General features: G+C 41.6%; 1 protein-coding gene across 2 annotated transcripts in view; it reads left to right on the top strand.

Moving 5' to 3' along the window:
• Positions 1-21,565, top strand: part of LOC134351767 (host cell factor 2-like) — an 80,591-nt gene that overhangs the window by 46,103 nt on the left and 12,923 nt on the right. Inside the window, exons 18-23 of one of the 2 annotated variants that reach the window (XM_063058404.1) lie at positions 2,059-2,449; positions 3,950-4,216; positions 5,423-5,508; positions 5,853-5,990; positions 13,361-13,546; positions 14,781-15,078. In XM_063058404.1, coding sequence (XP_062914474.1) covers positions 2,059-2,449; positions 3,950-4,216; positions 5,423-5,508; positions 5,853-5,990; positions 13,361-13,546; positions 14,781-15,078 — 1,366 coding nt within the window. The remainder of the gene's footprint in view (positions 1-2,058; positions 2,450-3,949; positions 4,217-5,422; positions 5,509-5,852; positions 5,991-13,360; positions 13,547-14,780; positions 15,079-21,565) is intronic. The other variant, XM_063058405.1, reaches the window with a different exon arrangement.

Consider the following 21,565-nt stretch of genomic DNA (forward strand, 5'->3'; position numbering starts at 1 on the left):
AAAGGAAAGCGAGGTGTGAAAAGTATAGCCACTGAGAGTTGGCTGTAGCTCTGAAGTCCCCGTATATCCAGAGCAAAAATAAAAATATCTTGGATTTCCTCACTTTGTCAAACAGCTTCTGTAGAGAGAAAAGTAAGAATAAAAGGTATACCCACCTTAGGATGCAGACCAAAGTTGTCAAGGTAGCAATTTAAAATCAGTATTTGGAGATAAAAGAAAACTGAGGCACAAAGGGTATAGCCACTTATAATGTTTCAATAGGTTCCCCCCCCCCCCAACCTTTCCAGCTTTTGTCTCCTTCCTTTCCAGTCCCGATGAAGGGTCTCAGCCTGAAACATTGACTGTTTATTGCCCTCCATAGATGCCGGCTGAGTTCCACTAGCATTTTGCGGGTGTTGCTCAAGATCTCCGGCATCTACAAAATCTCCTGTGTTTAAGTATAGCCACTTCTGCTGAGAGAGAAAATTGGTAATTGGCGAGGGTTTGGGCAGTTAAGGAGTTTGTCTGAAGCCATTAAATTTATTATTGCTCCTTCTGCCTAACTTATGGACACCCCATACATAGACGTAAATTGGTGGGATGGATTTACCAGCTACCATGGAGCTATAGGCAACTTTTTGCTGGATGGGAGTAGGGCATTTCCATATGTCTTCTAGAGTGATCAAAGCCACTGGGCTGCTTTTGTGTAGTCTGAAAGGATAGCTGCAAATGGTGGTCTCACTACTGGAACTTAAATCTTCTCTTTCTGACCCAACTAAAATTGATACATGTTGTTTTATAAGTTTATCTGGTCTAGATTGTTTTTAATTTGGTGTTGCTCAATTCATAATTGTCTGGTCCACTATTTTTATTGTGCAACTATAACTTGGTCTTCTTGCTGCACTATAACATGCAAGAAATTAGGAAACTGATGGAGACGCCAAGCACATTTTCCCGTCCCCTCTCTGCTTTTCATAGGGGTTACTTTTTCAGTGACTCCCTTGTCCACTCATCCCTCCCCACTGAACCCCCTTCAGGCATTTACCCTGCATCCGTGCTAAATGTTACACTTGCCCCTCCACCACCATATAGAGTCCCAAAATGGACAGGGCTTCACATATTAATCCATCATTTATTGGTGTCATTTAATCCAATGCAACCTTTTTTACATTGGTGAGCTGACACAGATTGGAGGATCAGTTTGTCAAGCTCTTTCATTCTGTCCGCCATAACAACCAGTATCCCCTGATGGCAGCCATTTAAAATGCCACTTCCCATCATAACACTGCCATGTCTGTACACAGCCCTCTCTACTGCCAAGTTGACGCTAGGTATAGATTAGAAGAACAGCGTCTTGTATTCCATCTTGGTAAATTCCAATCTGATGGTGCCAGTATTGATTTCTCTTTACTTCTGGTACCTACTCTTCTGTGGTTTCTATGCACCGGACCCCACTTGTTTTCTCTTATCCCTCTAGACCTTTACCCCTTCCCCTATCTATCTCATGCCCTCACGAACTGCCCTCATCTACACCTTCCTCACTCTGGCTCCCCAACCCCATTTCCTTTATTCCGTGGTCAACTGCCCTATCAGATTCATGTTCTTCACTTCTTTGTCTCTTCCACCTATTGCCTCCCAGCTTCTCACATTATTCTCATTTTCCTCCACCCTCCCACCTACCTACATTACCCCACTCACCTGAATTACCTATCACCTGCCAGATCATGCGTCTCTCCCTCACCCAACCATTTATTCTGGCTTCTGCCCTCTTTCTTTCCAGTCCTGATGGAGGATCTCAGCAGGAAGCATTGTTTATCTAGTTGTAGAGTACAACAGCATAGAATCAAGCCCTTAGGCCCATCTAGTCTGTGCTGAACTGTTATTCTGCCTATTCCTGTCAACCTGCACCTGGACAATAGCCCTCCACACCTCTCCCATCAATGTACTTATCCAAACTTCTCTCCATAAATGCCCCCAACCCTCCAGCTTTTTGTGTGTTGCTCCAGAAAGTGTTGGAGTGTATTACCTTGTACTAGTGATGTGCTTTTTATTTTTGCCTTCTCACTTTCCAATGATCAGGCCATCTCAGCGGGATCGGAGATCACTTCAAGCAGTAGTTCGACTTTGTCAGATTCAAGTACATCACATTTGGCACCTGCTACAGAATCTGCTCAAGATCCAGGCAGTGCAGAGCATCAGCCGTCATCTGAACAGACGTTAAAGACCTTGGAGAATGCATCGATCCCACAGCTGACTGAGAGCCGACAACCCGACCTGTCCGAGGCCATCCAAGACCCACAGGAGAAAGTGAAGAGTGACAAACCGCAGGAAGCACTGAACCAGAGTCTCGAGCAACACCCCCATACCACTGTGACTGAGCCTTTTGTTGCTGAAGCTAAACCAGTGGACAATATCCAACACACAATGATTGCTGGAAATGTTCCAGTGTCCTTACTGCCAAAAGCTACAGGTAAGGATTACCATTTTTATCGAAATAAATGTTGTTCTTAGTTAGAATTCTGCAAGAATTAAACATAAAGATGTTGCTTTAAGTAAATTAACTTTTGAGTTAATAGTGTGTAACACTCAGAATTTGATATTGGCAGCTTTAGATGCAGTGCTATCCTTGCTATTAAATTAGTGCTGCCTCTTAAATGTTACTGTGATATCTGCTTCCACTCTCTGCCCTAGAACTGTGTTCTGGGCACCTACCACTCTATTAATTAAAAAAAAACTTGCCTCATCTTCTTTAAACTTTTCCTCTCTCACCTTAAAGCTATCTCCCTAGTATTTGATATTTCCACCTGAGGGAGGAGGGAGGAGTGTGTGTAAATAAAACTGACTGACTGCCCCACGTATTTTGCATACATCTATCAGGTTGTGTCTTTGCCGCTGAAGCTTTAGTGAATACAACCCAAGTTTGTCTAATCTCTCTATATGGCTAATACTCTAAACCGGCCAACATCCTGGTGAACATCTGTTTCACCCTTTCAAAGGCTCCACATCTTTCTTGTATTGGGCTGATCAGAACTGCACATAATGCTCTAAATGTTGCCTTCCTGAAATTTGATTACTGCGAATTCTCATCTTTTGTACTCGGTGCCCCAGCCATTCAAAGCAAGTATACTGTATGCTATTTCTCTGCCCGTTGCCTACCTCACTATCCACAACTGCCAAGGGTCCTGCCGAAGGGTTTCGGCACAAAATGTTGACACTACTTTTTTCTATAGATGCTGCCTGGTCTCCTGTTGAGTTCCTCCAGCATTCAGTGTGGTTTGCTTGGATTTCCAGCATCTGCAGATTTTCTGTCGTTTGCCAGTGTTATGTTGTGTGCAAACTTGCTACTCAGCTTCACATTTTTGTGTAGATCATTAATCACAAAAGCACTATTCATTGCAGAACACCTCTGGTTACAGTCCTCCTGGCAGATTGACACCGCTCCATCACTACCCTATGTCTTCTGTAGCCAAGCCAATTTTGAATTTAATCTACCAATCTTATCTGCCCTAATGTTCTGGATCAGCCTACTGTGAAGGACCTTGGCGAGTGCTTTACTGAAGTCCATGTTGGCAACATCCACTGCCCTACCTTCATCAATATCTTCATCACCTCCTCAAAGAAAACTCATTCAAATTTATAAGGCAGGATCTCTCCGGTACAAAACCATTCTGATTAATGCCTCATGAGTCAGTGCTCAATATTATTTTATTGTGCTAGAGCCATTAATTCTTTATACGTTTGGTTTTAAAGCAATTCAACCTAATATGATAGGCTTGTTGTGTATTTTACAATTTCTAAAATGTATTATTTATTTTGTTTATACTACTGATAGGTTGCAATTGTTTTATCTGAGAAATTATATTTGCATGAGTCAGTCGCACCAAATTTCTCTTGGCGTAACTTACCAGGATGTCTTTTTAATCTTGCAGAATGATTAATCTCTTCAGAAGTGTTTGTTTTAATGTTTTAGAGTACAGTAATGTAAAGCTTCCAATGGAAGACACTACTTCAGAGACTGGTGTGCCTAATGTAGACTCTACACAGCACTTGCAACAATGCCAGCAACTTGTGGCTCAGACCCCAGAGAAACCAGCACAACAAGAGGACCCACTGCAACCTCCAGTGCAACTGAGCACTCCTCAAGCAGTAACGATGAGTCCCACTGAGACAAGCATACAAACCAGTGTGCAACCCCAGGTTACCAGTACTGTGGATGCTCAACAATCCACCACTTCAAGTACGTCCAACCAGCTAAAATGTTATGCATATTCTTTTTGTATATCCTCTGCAGTATTTGTCATTTTGAGCAGCAGACTGCACTTCTCTATAAAGTGTGGTCTTTAGCAGTTAAACCAAGGATGTGCATTACAGCCAATTCCATATAGTTTGCACATGTTCATCAAAAGCAGTCTATTAACTTTTAAGTTTTCAGAAACAGGTGGCTAGACATTTAAAAAAAAAAAAAAAATCTACTAGAATTACATCTGATGCAAACCCAAAGCTCAGTGAGACCATATATTCAATGTAATCTCATGTACCTTGGCTTCTGTGTCAGTTGACAGCAGACAGCACAATAGCATATCGATTACTGTAAAGTTTTACCGGTCACCTGTAAGACAGGGTTTCATTTCTCGCCACAGTCTGTAAGGAGTTTGTACATTCTCCCCATCACCACATAGGTTTCCTTCAGCTGCTCTGGTTTCCTTCCTTGTTCCAAAGGCGTAAGAGTGTAGGCTAATAAGTTGTGTGCATGCTATGTTGACGCGGAAAATGTGGTGACACTTGCAGACTTCAGCACGGCTCTGACTGTGACGTAAATTACTCATTTCACTGTATGTTTTGGTGTACATGTGACAAATAAAGTTAATCTTTTTTAAATCTTTTAACATTGGTCTCCTGAGTTAAACCAGTGGTATTGGATTGATGTGCAGAGGCAATGCAGTCTATAACATTATCACCTTGTTTACCATCCGGCGTAGGAGCCACCATTTAAAATTCTTTGAATTCTCTTTTAATTTTACACCTTGGTGTGACTCATTGTTTATATTCATGTAAATTTAAATAAAAATGATAATTTCAATACATAGCTCCACCATTGAAGCAGAAAGAAATTGCATATGTTATAAAAATTGCTTTATACCTGTAACTTAGTTGCTTCTTACCAATGCAGTGGAAGTTGCCTTTAATGTGTGAGATTGTTTTATGGGAGATATTTATAGAATATGTCATTGGACTCACTTTCCAACATCGTATTAAGGTTGCAATTACTGTACCATGAGCTTTGTGTCAAAACTGTTTATTTTGGAGTGGAAATGTTTGTGTTCTGCTATTTTGATGGATACACCATTTCTGCATGTATCAGCTATGTCAGTAATTCAACAGATAACTGATTAATTTGACATCCAGCATACAGGAAATAAATTTGTAGGTCTTTTATTTCCAGGTCCTGCCTGTTCACTTCCATCATCCTCCACCACGGCAGCTGTGTCACCAAATGAAGTCTCTAATAGTAATCCAGTAGCAAATGGGGTAAATAGTTACTATTACTAACTCACCTACAATTCTACTGATTTATCAGGTCACCTGAGTCAATAGATCATTTGTCGCCACTGTAGAACAAATGAACTTGCGTGATTATAATATTCCATAATACTGCCACTTTAGGAGTGGGGTGCTGTCATCTAATTCTTGCTTGAGGGATAATCTTTAAAAAGTGGCAGCTAACTTCTGGATTTGCATTCTATGCCCTCAAAAGTAAACTTAATGCTGTGTCTGAAGCTGTTTTTCTTTACACAGCTGTTGGATTTCTTTTTAAAATTGGATCTTTGGCACCAAAGTAGATGTAAAACCTAAATAAGGTTCCTGTTTTTCAGAAGCAAGAGAATTCTTACACGCCACACAAGGTAACTCCAAAGAAAGAAGGCAATCCATGGTATGATGTAGGAATCATCAAAGGAACCAGTACTGTGGTAACTCATTATCACTTACCACCAGAGGGCAGCCTTGGAGAGGTGAGTGAAGTCCGACAGTGAATGTGAACACCACCCTATGTGTGTTTCTAGAGTAACACACACACAATGCTGAAGGAACTCTGCAAGTCGGAGAGCGTCTGAGGAGGAGAATAAACAGTCAATGTCTTGGGCTGAGACCCTTTGTGAGGATTGGAAAGGAAGGAGCCAGAAGTCCGAGTAAGAACATCAATTTCTCTAATTTCTGGCAGTTACACCCCCCCCCCTTCCCCCTTCTCTCTATATCCATAGAAACATAGAAAACATACAGCTCAATACAGGCTCTTCGGCCCACAAAGCTGTGCCGAACATGTCCCTACCTTAGAACTACCTAGACTTTACCCATAGCCCTCTATTCTTCTAAGCTTCATGTAGCCATCCAGGAGTCTCTTAAAAGACCCTATCGTTTCTGCCTCCACTGGCAGCTCATTCCACGCACTCACCATTCTCTGCGTAAAAAAAACTTGACCCTAACATCTCCTCTGTACCTACTTCCAAGCGGCTTAAAATTATTTCCTCTCATGCTAACCATTTCAGCCCTGCGGAAAAGCCTCTGACTATCCACATGATCAATGTCTCTCATCATCTTGTACACCTCTATCAAGTCACCTCTCATCCTCCGTCGCTCCAAGGAGAAAAGGCCAAGTTCACTCAACCTATTCTCATAAGCCATGCTCCCCAATCCAGGCAACATCCTTGTAAATCTCCTCTGCACCCTTTCTATGCTTTCCACGTCCTTTCTAAAGTGAGGCAACCAGAACTGAGCACAGTACTCCCAAGTGGGGTCTGACCAGGGTCCTATATAGCTGCAACATTACCTCTCGGCTCTTAAACTTAATCCCACGATTGATGAAGGCCAATGTACCGTATGCTTTCTTAAGCACAGAGTCAACCTGCGCAGCAGCTTTGAGTGTCCTATGGACTCAGACCCCAAAATCCCTCTGATCCTCTACACTGCCAAGAGTCTTACCATTAATACTATATTCTGCCATCATATTTGACCTACCAAAATGAACCACCTCACACTTATCTAGGTTGAATTCCATCTGCCACTTCTCAGCCCAGTTTTGCATCCTATCAATGTCCCGTTGTAACCTCTGATAGCCCTCCACACTATCCACAACAAACCCAACCTTTGTGTCATCAGCAAATTTACTAACCCATACCCTCCATTTCCTCATCCAGATTATTTATAAAAATCACAAAGAGAAGGGGTCCCAGAACAGATCCCTGAGGCACACCACTGGTCACCGTCCTCCATGCAGAATATGACCCATCTACAACCACTCTTTGCCTTCTGTGGGCAAGCCAGTTCTGGATCCACAAAGCAATGTCCCCTTTGATCCCATGCCTCCTTACTTTCTCAATAAGCCTTGCATGGGGTACCTTATCAAATGCCTTGCTAAAATCCATATACACTACATCTATGGCTCTACCTTCATCAATGTGCTTAGTCACATCTTCAAAAAATTCAATCAGGCTCGTAAGGCACGACCTGCCTTTGACAAAGCCATGCTGACTATTCCTAATCATATTATGCCTCTCCAGATGTTCATAAATCCTGCCTCTCAGGATCTTCTCCATCAACTTACCAACCACTGAAGTAAGATTCACTGGCCTATAATTTCCTGAGCTATCCCTACTGCTTTTCTTGAATAAGGGAACAACATTCCCAATCCTCCAGAACCTCTCCCGTCCTCATTAGTGATGCAAAGATCATTGCCAGAGGCTCAGCAGACTCCTCTCTCGCTTCCCACAGCAGTCTGGGTTACATCCCCTCCAGTTCCGGTGACTTATCTGACTTGATGCTTTCCAAAAGCTCCAGCACATCCTCTTTCTTGATATCTACATTCTCAAGCTTTTCAGTCCACTGCAAGTCATCCCTACAATTGCCAAGATCCTTTTCCGTAGTGAATACTGAAGCAAAGTATTCATTAAGTACCTCCGCTATTTCCTCTGATTCCATACACACTTTTCCATTGTCACACTTGATTGGTCCTATTCTCTCACGTCTTATCCTCTTGCTCTTCACATACTTGTAGAATACCTTGGGGTTTTCCTTAATCCTGTCTGCCAAGGCCTTCTCATGGCCCCTTCTGGCTCTCCTAATTTCATTCTTAAGCTTCTTCCTGCCAGCCTTATAATCTTCTAGATTCGTATCATTACCTAGTTTTTTGAACCATTCATACGCTCTTCTTTTCTTCTTGACTAGATTTACAACAACCTTTGTGCACCACCGATCTTGTACTCTACCATCCTTTCCATGTCTCATTGGATCGTACCTACTCAGAACCCCACACAAATATCCCCTGAACATTTGCCACATTTCTTCCGTACGTTTCCCTGAGAATAGCTGTTCCCAATTTATGCTTCCAAGTTCCTGCCTGATAGCCTCATAGTTCCCCTTACTCCAATTAAACGTTTCCCTAACTTGTCTGTTCCTATCCCTCTCCAATGCTGTGGTAAAGGAGATAGAATTGTGATCACTATCTCCTAAATGCTCTCCGACTGAGAGACCTGACACCTGACCAGGTTCATTTCCCAATACCAGATCAAATACAGCCTCTCCTCTTGTAGGCTTATTTACATATTGTGTCAAGAAACCTTCCTGAACACACCTAACAAATTCTGCCCCATCTAAACCCCTCACTCTAGGGAGATGCCAATGAATATTTGGGAAATTAAAATCTCCTACCACAACAACCCTGTTATTACTATTTTTCAGAATCTGTCTCCCTATCTGCTCCTTGATGTGCCTGTTACTATTGGGTGGTCTATAAAAAAAAACACCCAGTAGAGTTATTGACCCCTTCCTATTCCTAACTTCCACCCACAGAGGCTCCGTAGATAACCCCTCCATGACTTCCTCCTTTTCTGCAGCCGTGACACTATCCCTGATCAACAGTGCCATGCCCCCACCTCTTTTGCCTCCCTCCCTATCCTTTCTGAAACATCTAAAGCCTGGCACTTGAAGTAGCCATTCCTGCCGCTGCACCATCTAAGTCTCTGTAATGGCCACAACATCATAGCTCCAAGTGCTGATTCATGCTCTAAGCTCATCTGCTTTATTCGTGATACTCCGTGCATTAAAATAGACACATCTCAAACCATTGGTCTGAGTGCATCCCTTCCCTATCACCTACCTATCCTTCCTTCCGCACTGTCTCCAAATTTTCAATATTTGTGAGCCAACCTCCCTTTCCTCTGTAACTTCAGTTTGGTTCCCACCCCCCAGCAATTCTAGCTTAAACTCTCCCCGGTAGCCTTAGCAAACCTTCCCACCGGGATATTGGTCCTCCTCGGATTCAAGTGCAACCCGTCCTTTTTGTACAGGTCACACCTGCCCCAGAAAAGGTCCCAAAGATCCAGAAATCTGAATCCCTGCCCCCTGCTCCAATCCCTCAGCCACGCATTTATCCTCCACCTCATTCTATTCCTATACGTGGCACAGGCAGTAATCCGGAGATTACTACCTTTGAGGTCCTGTTTCTCAACTTCCTTCCTAACTCCCTGTGGTCTGTTTTCAGGACCTCCTCCCTTTTCCTGCCTGTCGTTAGTACTAATATATACCACGACCTCTGGCTGTTCGCCTCCCCACTTCAGGATATTGTGGACGCGATCAGAAACATCCCGGACCCTAGCACCTGAGAGGCAAACTACCATCCAATTGTTTACCCTCTCACCCCTTCTTTCTTCCCTACCTGCCCATTACTTCCCTCTTGTTCCCCTTTCTTTTATGGTCTACTGTTCAGTCCTACTGGATTCCATTTTTACACCTTTACTTAATCCACCCATCTCCTCTCAGCTTCTCATTCATCCCCCCACCCCATCCACCCACCTTGTTCCTCACCCGGTGCTACCTATCACCTGTCAGCTTGTACTCCTTTTTCTCCTCCTACCTTCTTAATCTTGCCTCTGCCCCTTCCTTTTCAGTCCTGATGAAGTGTCTTGACCCAAAATGTCAACTGTTATTCTTCTCCATAGATGCTACCCGGCCTGTTGAGTTCCACCATCATTTTGTGTTGCTCAAGATTTCCAGCACCTGTAGAATCTCTTGAGCTTATTTGTGTGTTTGTCATCTTTAATAACAAGAGCATAAGGAAGCAGAGGTATGCAAATCGCAGTGAGAATCGTAGTAGACCACTCAGCCCTTCAAGTTTGCCCTGCCAATTAAGTGTGGTCATGGCCTCAACTCCTCTTTTGTGTCTGTTCCCCTTAACCCTCAATGCCTTGATCTTTCAAATATGTGTCTATATTATAGATATACCTAGTAATCTGGTCTCCACCACTCTCAAGGACAGAGAACTTCAGAGGTTCACTGCACTCTGAGAGAAGACATTTCTCCACATCTCAGGACTGAATGTATGGCCCTTTCATTTTGTAGCTTTGTTCCCTTATCAGTAACTCTTCCACTTGTGAAAGCATCTCAACAATCAACTTCATTGCCAATATCAGTGGCCACTTTATTTGGTGAACCTGTACACCTGGTTGAAAATGAAATGCCTAATCAGCCAATCATGTAGCAGCAGCTCCATGGATAAAAGCATACAGATGTTGTCAAGAGGTTCAGTTGTTGTTCAGACCATCAGAATAGGGAAGAAATATGATCTAAGTGACTTTGACAGTGGAGCGATTGTCGGTGCCAGACAGGGTGGTTTAAGAATCTCAGAAACTGACGATCTCTAGGGATTTTTACGCAGAACAGTATCTGGAGTTTTTACAGAGAATGATGCAAAAAAAACCAAAAATCAACCAGACAGTGGCAGTTCATTGGAAGAAAAAGCCTTGTTAATGAGAGAGGTTAGAGGAGAATGGCCGGGCTAGTTCAAGCTGACTGGAAGGCGACAGTAGCTCAAATAACCACATGTTACATGGTACCTAATAAAGTAGCCACTGACTGTACATTTACATGTATTACGAATTTGCTGTGGTCAAGCCACAAAATGCAACAAAGTACAAGAACGTTCAACAATTACAAACTTTTTATAGTGCAGTGACCAGGGTAATAGATAGAGGGGGTAGAAGGGCTGACTAGATTGGTTGATCAGATTAACTGCATCTACCTTGTCAAACCCCCTTCGGCTCCTGTGTGTTTGAAACAGGTCACCCCTCATTATTCTAGACTCTAAGGAATACTGATGCGCCTTAACCTGTCTTGATTCAGCCCCTTATGTCTGTTGTACCAGTGAGATTGTGACTGATCTTTTATCTTACTGCTGCTTTCTTGTATTGATTCCCCTAACTTTCAATAGTATCTCTGAGGCAGCTGAACCTCTACAGCCTTCTTGGATAGAGAATGCTAACGATTCACTATCCTATGGGTGATGACGTGTCTCCTCTTAGTGCTGAGATGGACCTGCATTTGTGAATACCCTGGGCAGGAACAGCATCATTCTTGCCTCTACAAATCAAGCCCTGTAATGATCTCACCGAAATGTGAAAGATTATCTTACTGCTCTAAACTGCTCTAAAGTGTATGCCCAGCCTGCTCATAGAGCAACACCCCGCCTCCACCCCAGCATTCCAAGAATCAATCTGGTGAACCTTTGCTGTACTCTTAGTAGAGCAAGTGATGAGGCCTGGGCATTTTATTCCAGTGCACTATGTAATTGCTGCAATGTACTTTCATTCTCAGATTCAAATCCACTTACGATGAAAGCCAATGTATTATTTGTTTTAATAATTTCCTGCCACTGCATGCTAGCGTTGTTATTCGTATACAAGGATGCCAGGGTCTCTTTCCTTCTAACTCTTACAAAATTTGTGAGATTCAAAATTCAGTTTGCAAAAAGGTGGGCAAAAGTCAAAATTTGTATTTGATCTCACTTTTTATTTTATGATTATTAGGCTATTTACATGAAGCAGTGCTTTGAACAATTAGTTCTGCCTCCTTGCTTGGCTAGTGCCTCCTATTATTCCAGTATTTTTCATAACGCAGAAGTGGCTGTGTTGCATATAGAGTAAGTAACGTGACACTGACACATGAATTTCTACAGATGCTGGGAATCCAGAGCTCAGCAGGTCAGCCAGCATCTATGGAAAGGAATAAACAGTTGGCATTTTGGGCTGAAACTCCTGAAGGGTTTTGGACCAAAACATCAACTGTTTATTCCCCTCCTTAGATGCTGCCTGACCTGGTGCATTCCTCCACCATTATGTGCACGTGACACTGACTTAAGGCTCTGTAAAAGACTTATTAAAAAGTTATAAGGTCCTTAGATCTGTTATCAACCAGCAGACACATGATTATGTTCCATATGTCACTAAAGGTTTCAGTAGTTTAAATGTACACAAACAAATAATACAAGTTATCATCATAATACTAGCATATCCGGTCATGCAGCAGGACATCAACTAGTTGACAGAACAGTGACATGATGAAAACAGTAAAATCTATTGTGATTTTTTTTCTACTGCTTTCTACTTTTACTTCCTTGTTTACTTTTATCGAATGTAGTAAATTTATCAGGACATATTTTCATCAATTGTAATAGTTCTGTAACTGCATGGATGTGGTCATAGCTGTAATGTGTAAATCCTGGAAGTGTTTGCAGACTGAGGTGTTATAAATAGTGGTGAGTAGTTGAAGAATAACTGTTGAATACGATAACAGGACTCCATTGCTGCTCTTGCCATAGTACTATTGAATCTTTCAAACCCCTGCTCAGAAATGTACAGTAGGAACTCAGTGGGTCAGGCCACAGCTATAGAAGGAAATGGACGTTTGGTGTTTCATCTGGATTTCCAAATGTAGAATTTGAAGTTGATTTAAAATTTTGCCAGAGAGAAGATCATCTGACAGTGTTAAACCTCCTTGGTGGTAAATCTGACTGAACTATTAATGTTTAACTGTACACTCAAGACACTTGACTGTGAAGCAAACCCAGAAACAGGGACTGCTTCAGCTGTGCCCCAGCAGACATCTTGCATTGAAGATAGATGTTCAAGGAAGTTTTTAGTGTGGCTAGTTGTGATTATGAATACAGAGAGGAAGATAAATTCTTTGTTGAATCTGTTGCTAATTTTGTTACAAAGATAGGGATTACATTGAATTTGAGTAATCTGTTGTTAAATATTTAATTGGATATATCTATAGTACTTTATATATTGCGTTGCTGCTGCAAAGCAAATAATCACATCTTCAAAATTCAAGATTCTTTATTTCAACACACACACACACACACACACACACACACACACACACACACACAGTACACACTAGGACAGCGACTGTGTCAATGTGGTTATGAGGTGTGGAGTCTAAGTGTAAAGTGGCAGTGCATGTGGGTGGGTGAAGCTGCAGAAGGGCTGATGTGGATATAGTGGTGTTGGGAGTCTGGGATAATAAACCAATCCTGATTCTGTTGCTTTAGGATTCGAGTGCTAACACCCCAGACTACAGCATGTTAAAAAGGCAAGAGCTCCTACCAGGGACTGCGTATAAATTCAGGGTTGCTGGAATTAACGCATGTGGAAGGGGTCCCTTCAGCGAGATATGTGCATTCAAAACCTGTCTGCCCGGATTTCCTGGAGCGCCATCTGCTATCAAAATTACCAAGGTACAAAAGGAGAATAGGAGCCACTGCATTTTGGAAATAAAGTGATTTATTTAACTTAATAAAATCATTTTACTACTGTAGAGTTTTCTTTGAAGATTTAATCATTATTGAATACAATGAAATCTATTGAGACACTTAACACACTTGATTGTGTATCTTCAAATTAATCTCTTAATTTATCTCTGAATAGAGTTAAATTAAAGGGAAAATTTAAATTAGTGTTGTCATATGTACCAAATAATGGTGAAGAATTTTGTTTTGCAAGCCATCCATGCAGATTATTTCAAAATATAAGTACATTTGGGTGATTGTGCATTGTCTTTGGTGATAACAATTAGATTTGTGCAGATCTTTAGATGATATGAACTGCACGAAGAAACCTGTGAGGGAGAGATTTTAAAGTGGAAAAGCTGTTGCACTGGGGCAGTTCCACTCTTAACCTCAGAAGTCTGGGTCCAGTGGTACTAGTAGTTGTCACATCTGGGGTCTTCCTTAGTTGCAGTGGATGACTATGACAACTTCTGTGCCTTATCATGCTTCATCACTCTCCACAGAACGTTGTAGAGCTGCCTCCCTGGCCGTTGAATCTTACTGTAGATCTCATCCTCCCAATCCACCAAAACTGATTTTGCATGCTAGGACAGGCTATCTCACCGGGGTACGTGCCCCGCTGGCTACCCTCACCTGGTTTTGCTCGCTATCGAAGGGTAACATGAGGGGAGAAACAATAACAGAATGAAGAATATAATGTTAGAGAAAGAGCAGGTAAGCAATAGAATGTAACAGCAATGACGAGGTAGATAGAGAGGTTGAAAGTTCATCTTTAACACACAAATCTAATAACAGCAGAATAGACCCTGGTGGCGTGTACTATGTGAGATAGGGGGCTAACGTATTGATGTTGTTGGAAGGTGGAAGATTATTTAGAGAGAGCACAGTAACAGACCCTTCCAGCCCAACAAGTCCACGCTGCCCAGTTACAGCCTTGTGACCAATTAGCCTATTAATTAGCCTTTGGAACAGGGGGGGAAATCGGAGCATCCGATCACAGTGGTCACAGGGAGAACATGCAAACTCCTCTCAGACTGCGGCGGGAATCGAATCCGGGTCACTGCCGCTGTAATAGCGTTACAGTAGCCGCTATGCTACTGTGCCACCTCTCATGTTTTTCGAGCTTCTGCCAGGAATTGTTGAATTGAGGGCAAGTTTTAATTTATCTATGTCTCTTTTTCAGAGTGTAGATGGTGCTCACCTCACCTGGGAACCACCTGCAACAACTGCGGGAAAAATACTGGAGTATTCTGTCTACCTGGCAGTTCGCAGCATTCAGGTGACCGAATCCAAATCCGGAAGTCCGGCGCAACTGGCCTTTATGCGGGTATATTGTGGCACCAAGCCATCCTGTGTGGTCTCGTCGTTGCACCTTGCCAATGCACATATTGATTGCACAACGAAGCCTGCTATCATTTTTAGAATTGCAGCACGGAACGAGAAGGGATATGGACCAGCTACGCAAGTTAGATGGCTTCAAGGTAACCTTTTTGATGTTGTGAAGGTACTGGCTTAGCTGACCGTGCAGGTTCCAAACTCAAACAAAGATCTTAAGCCCCATCAGATATAAATAGCCACAAGTACTCTCACTAAAGGATAACAATACTGTAACTACCTAATCTTCAAAGGCTAGTTTACTTCCCTGTTTGTTCTCTGTGGTGAGTTTTAGCTGTCAATATGACAATTCAAGGAGAAGATACTTCCAGCTAACAAGATAGGTTAAACACAGTTTATTTACAGTGATACTCATTTAAATCCACACCTTCTTAAAACACATTTAAAACTCTCAAAGGATTTCTATCTTACAATGGCATGCAAAAGTTTAGGCACCTCTGGCCAAAATTTTTGTTACTGTGAATAGTTAAGTGAGTAGAAGATGAACTGATCTCCAAAGGTCATAAAGTTAAAGATGAAACATTCTTTTCAACATTTTGAGCAAGATTATTGTATTTTTGTTTTGTATAATTTTAGAGTGGGGAAAAAAAGGAAAGGAGCTCCATGCAAAAGTTTGGGCACCCCAAGAAATTTGAGCTCTCAGATAACTTTTACCAAGGTCTGAGACCTTAATTAGCTTGTTAGGGCTATGGCTTGTTCACAGTCATCATTAGGAAAGGCCAGGTGATGCAAATTTCAAAGCTTTGTAAATACCCTGACTCCTCAAACTTTGTCCCAACAATCAGCAGCCTTGGGTTCCTCTAAGCAGCTGCCTAGGACTCTGAAAGTTAAAATAAATGATGCCCACAAAGCAGGAGAAGGCAAAGCATTTTCAGGTAGCCATTTCCTCAGTTCGTAATGTAATTAAGAAATGGCAGTTAACAGGAACGATGGAGGTCAAGTTGAGGTCTGGAAGAGCAAGAAAACTTTCTGAGAGAACTGCTCGTAGGATTGCTAGAAAGGCAAATCAAAACCCCTGTTTGACTGCAAAAGACCTTCAAGAAGATTTAGCAGACTCTGGAGTGGTGGTGCACTGTTCTATTGTGCAGCGGCACCTGCACAAATATGACCTTCATGGAAGAGTCATCAGAAGAAAACCTTCCCTGCGTTCTCACCACAAAATTCATCATCATCAGAAGTTTGCAAAGGAACATCTAAACAAGCCTGATGCATTTTGGAAACAAGACTGATGAAGTTAAAATAGAACTTTTTGGCCACAGTGAGCAAAGGTATGTTTGGAGAAAAAAGGGCGCAGAATTTCATGAAAAGAACACCTCTCCAGCTGTTAAGCATGGGGGTGGATCGATCATGCTTTGGGCTTGTGTTGCAGCCAGTGGCACGGAGAACATTTCACTTGTAGAGGGGAGAATGAATTCAATTAAATACCAGCAAATTCTGGAAGCAAACATCACACTGTCTGTGAAAAAAAAAATGCTGAAGATGAAAAGAGGATGGCTTCTACAACAGGATAATGATCCGAAACACACCTCAAAATCCACAATGGACTACCTCAAGGTGCAAGCTGAAGGTTTTGGCATGGCCCTCACAGTCCCCTGACCTAAACATCATCGAAAATCTGTGGATAGACCTCAAAAAGAGCAGTGCATGCAAGACGGCTCAAGAATCTCACAGAACTAGAAGCTTTTTGCAAGGAAGAATGGGCAGAAATTTCCCAAACAAGAATTGAAAGACTCTTAGCTGGCTACAGAAAGCTGTGCTACTTGCCAAAGGGGGTGTTACTAAGTGCTGTCCATGCAGGGTGCCCAAAATTTTGCTTCGGGCCCTTTTCCTTTTCTGTTATTTTGAAACTGTAAAAGATGGAAATTAGAAAGTAATCTTGCTTAAAATATTAAAGAAATGTGTCATCTTTAACTTGATGCCTTTTGGAAATCAGGTCATTTTTTACTCAGCTATTCACAGTAACAGAAATTTTGACCGGGGGTGCCCAAACTTTTGCATGTAAATGTTTATCTCCCAATTACAAACTGTTTCTAAAACACAAAGCATTCCTAAATCACTGATTATGTCCCGTGTTGTATGATATGGGCGATCATCGTCTTTCCATGACTATGATTGTTCTTGGCAAATTTTTCTATAGATGTGGTTTGCCATTGCCGCCTTCTGGGCAGTGTCTTTACAAGACAGGTGACCCCAGCCATTATCAATACTCTTTAGAGATTGTCTGTCTAGTGTCAGTGGTCGCATAACCAGGATTTGTGATGTGCACCAGCTGCTCATACAACCATCCACCACCTGTTCCCATGACTTTGCATGACCCTGATCGGGGGGGCTAAGTAGGTGGTACACTTTGCCCAAGGGTGACCTGCAGGTGCTTAGCGGAGGAAGGGAGCACCTTATACCTCCTTTGGTAGAGACATACCTCCACCCCACCACCTGTAAATCTCAGATACAATTCCTATTTCCTATAAACTAAAACATCATACCATGATGTGGACAAGCAAATCGTTTTATTGCAGAAGCCAAATCTAGTGGAATAGATTCTATTCACCCTGTCTTCCTATCATTCTTCTTGATGTTCTTCAACAACTTCTAATCATCCTGAACAGCTCTCTATATTTATACCCTTTTTCTGCCTCTAGGGTAACTTCACATGCACACATTTCCTCAGATATCCTTTCAACACAAACAGTCTGAAAGCATTTTGGAGACATTAATTCTTCAGCTTCCTACTATTAATGCTGTAAAGCTGTGAAGCTAGCTTTCATGAGCACATAACCTTCCAACTGCAAACACATCATAGTTATTGATCCTAAATAATATTATCTATCTGTTCTCCAAACTTTCTTGAACCAAGCAACGTAAGAATCAGCGTATATATTTGAAACAACCCAAATTAAACAATCCATTGTTTTATACTGCATCTTGAGCAGTAATAAAGCAGGTGTATAGGGCTAAACCTTACTTCTCCCAGACTGAATGTCTGCTATCCACAAAACTTGTTTGTAAATCTGGTCTTTAGACAATACTTGTTTTAACCTCAGGGTGATTAATGCTTGGCACTTACATTTCAAGAACTGAAGACTGACTTTCCTTTATGACCAGAACTCAAGCAACTTTTAGTCGGAAGTTTACCTGTATCTCTTTGTGATCTTACAAGCGGCAGATGCTGTGTTTAGAAGGCAAGATTAGCAAACAACCAAGAAAGAGAAAGCGGCTTACTGGTCAAGAAGTGAAATCCATCACAATGTAATCTAGGTACTTAGGCACTGTTTTATGACCCTATAATGCAGGTTATTCACAACTGGAAATGGTATTGCCGACTGTGCACTTCACAGGGTAGATTTGCATTTTAATGTCATAATAGTTGGCAGATAGGTGGTGAGAGAGAATAGTCAGGATTAGCAGAAAGAATATAGAACAGTACAGCTCATGTTGTGCCGGCCTTTAACCTACTCTAAGATCAACCTACCCTTTCCCTCCCACGTAGCTCTCCATTGTTCTTGATTCATGTGCCTGTCGAAGAGTCTCTTAAATGTCCCTAATAAATCTACCTCTACACTACCCTTGGCAGTGCATTCCATGTACTCACCAGTCCTGATATTAAAAAAAACTTACCTCTGACTTCCTCCTATTCTTTCCTTCAAACACCTTAAAGTTATGCCTCCTCATTTTAGCTATTTCCATCCTGGGGAAGTCTCTGGCTGTCTACTCTATCTATGCTTCTTATTGTCTTGAACACCTCCATCAAGTCACCTCTCATTCTCCTTCTCTCCAAAGACAAAAGCTCTAACTTGCTCAACTTTTCCTCATAAAACATGATCTGTAATCCAGGCAGCATTCAGGTAAATCTGCTCTGCACCCTCACTAAATTATCTGCCTATTAAGAGGTGACCAGAACTGAACACAGTACTCAGTACTCCAAGTAATACTCAACAATTAATAATCAAAGTTATTGAAAATCAAGAATTGCAGATGCTGAAAATCTGAAATAAAAATAGAAAACAAAAGTAGATCAGACAGTAAAAGTCCTGACGAAGGGTCTCGGCCTGAAACGTCGACTGCGCCTCTTCCTATAGATGCTGCTTGGCCTGCTGCGTTCACCAGCAACTTTGATGTATGTTGCTCAGACAGTAAAAGGTGTTTCTCCGTCGATGTGGCCTGACTTGCTGAGCTAAGGCCCAGTTTGTGTTATTCCTAATCTCCTTGTCCATTTATAATTGCAGGATAATGTTTGGGAACCCTTTGCAATTACCTGGTTTTCTGCATTAATTACTTATAAAATGTGGTCTGATCTTCATCTAAGTCACAATAATAGATAAACACAATCTGCCTAAACTAATAACACACAAACGATTGTACTTCTTACTGAGTACACTGTTTAAACAATCACCGTCTAGGTTCAAAAAAGTATGTGAACCTCTGGGGTAATGCCTTCAACAAAAGCTAATTGGAGTCAGGTGTCCCATTCAATGAGATGAGATTGGAGGTGTGGGTTGTAGAGGTGCCATGCCTTATATTTTTAAAAAAAGACAAAGTCATGTTACTGACAGAGCCTGCTTTTCTCAAGAAAGATCTGCTTATGTGCCCGATGCCTTGATCAAGACCATTTTCAGATGACTTTAGTAGAAGAAGAAGAATTGTAGAGATGCATGAAGCTGGAAAAGGCTACAATACCATTTCTAAAGATCTGAGTGTTCATCAGTCCACAGTAAGAGAAATTGTTTACAAATGGAGAAAATTCAGTACTGTTGCTGTTCTCTCTAGGAGTGGGCGTCTTGCAAAAATCACCCCAAGTGCACAACGTGCAATGCTGAAGGAGGTGAAAAAGGAATCAAGAGTAACAGCAAAAGACTTGCCGAAATCTCCAAAACCTGTTAAAGTCTCTGCTCATGACTTTTGTATAAGAAAAACACTAAACAAGAATGGTGTTTATGGAAGGACACCATGGAGGAAACCACTGCTCTGCAAAAAAACATTGCTGCTTGTCTCATGTTTGTAAAAGACCATCTGGATATTCCACAACCCTTTGGGACATTGTTCTGTGGACAGATGAAACAAAAGTTGAACTTTTTGGCTGAAATGCACACTGCTATATTTGGAGGAGAAAGGATACTGCATATTAATACCGAAACCTCATCCCAACTGTAAAGTATGGTAGGAGCATATGCTTTGCTGCTTCAGGGCCTGGACAGCTTGCAATTGTTGAGGAAACAAGAAATTCTAAATCGTATCTAGACATTTTACAGGAGAATGTCAGGGTAACGGTCTGTCATCTGAAGCATAATAGAAATTGGATGGTGCAACAAGACAGTGATCCGAAACACAAGCGTAAATCAACAGAATGGGTTAAAAAGAAGAAAACGCATGTTTTGGATTGGCCAAGTCAGAGTCCAGTTCTTAACACAATTGAGATACAGTAGCATGACAGAGGGTTGTTCATGCGAGGTATCCTAAAAATATTGATGAACTGAAACAGTTTTGTATGGAGGAATGATCTAAAATTCCTCCTTGCTGGTGTGTAAGTCTGATCAGCAGCTCCAGGAACTGTTTAATGGAGGCTATTGCTGCTAAAGGAGATTCTACCAGATATTAAATACAACATTTCACATACATTTTCCAGCCTGGACTGTGAATAATTAAACAATGTGTTCAATAAAGACATGGAAAGTTCAATTGTTCGTGTGTTATTAGTTTAGGCAAATTGTGTTTTCTATTATTGTGGCTTAGATGAAGATCAGACCACATTTTATGAGTAATTTATGCAGAAAACCAGTTAATTACAAAGGGTTCACAAACATTTTCTTGCAACTGTACTTGAATGCATTAGAAATAAATTGCACTCTGTTGTTAAGACTATAATACCATAAGACATAGAGGCAGAATAGGTAATCTGGCCTATTAATTCTGCTCTGCCATTCCATCATGACAGATTTATTCTCCCTCCCAAACCCATTCTCCTGCCTTCTCCCCATAATCTTTGACACCCTTACTAATCAAGATCCTAAATATACCCAGTGACTTGGCCTCCACAGCTGTCTGACTGAAGCAATGAATTCCTCGGATTCACCACCCTCTGGCTAAAGAAATTCCTCCTCATCTCTGTTCTAAAATGTACATCCCTCTATTCTGAGGCAGTGCCCTCCGGTCCTAGACACCCACACTGTAGGAAACATCCTCTCTTCGTCCATTCTGCCCAGGCCTTTCAATATTTAGTCGGTTTCAATAAACACACAGCCTTGCTAATACCATAAGACCACAAGACATATGAGCAGAATTAAGCAAGTTGGTCCAACGTCAGCTCTGCCATTCTATCATGGCTGATTTATTTTCCCTCTCAACCCTGTTCTGCCTTCTCCCTGTAAACTTGCTGCTGTGATATTGCAGATTAAGATGATATGGATTCCTTACAACTTAATTGCTAAAATTAGGTTTGCAAATCAAAATGGTAAAAGGTTCATTATAATTTGTGGAATATTTATACTATATTTTAATCAGATTTGGATATTTTTTCTGAGCATTTTTGGTAGAGGAAACTTAACTTGTATTATCTTGAATACAGGAATATGTGTGAGA

This window comes from Mobula hypostoma, chromosome 9, assembly GCF_963921235.1.
Source record: "Mobula hypostoma chromosome 9, sMobHyp1.1, whole genome shotgun sequence".
NCBI classification, from domain to species: Eukaryota; Metazoa; Chordata; class Chondrichthyes; order Myliobatiformes; family Myliobatidae; genus Mobula; species Mobula hypostoma.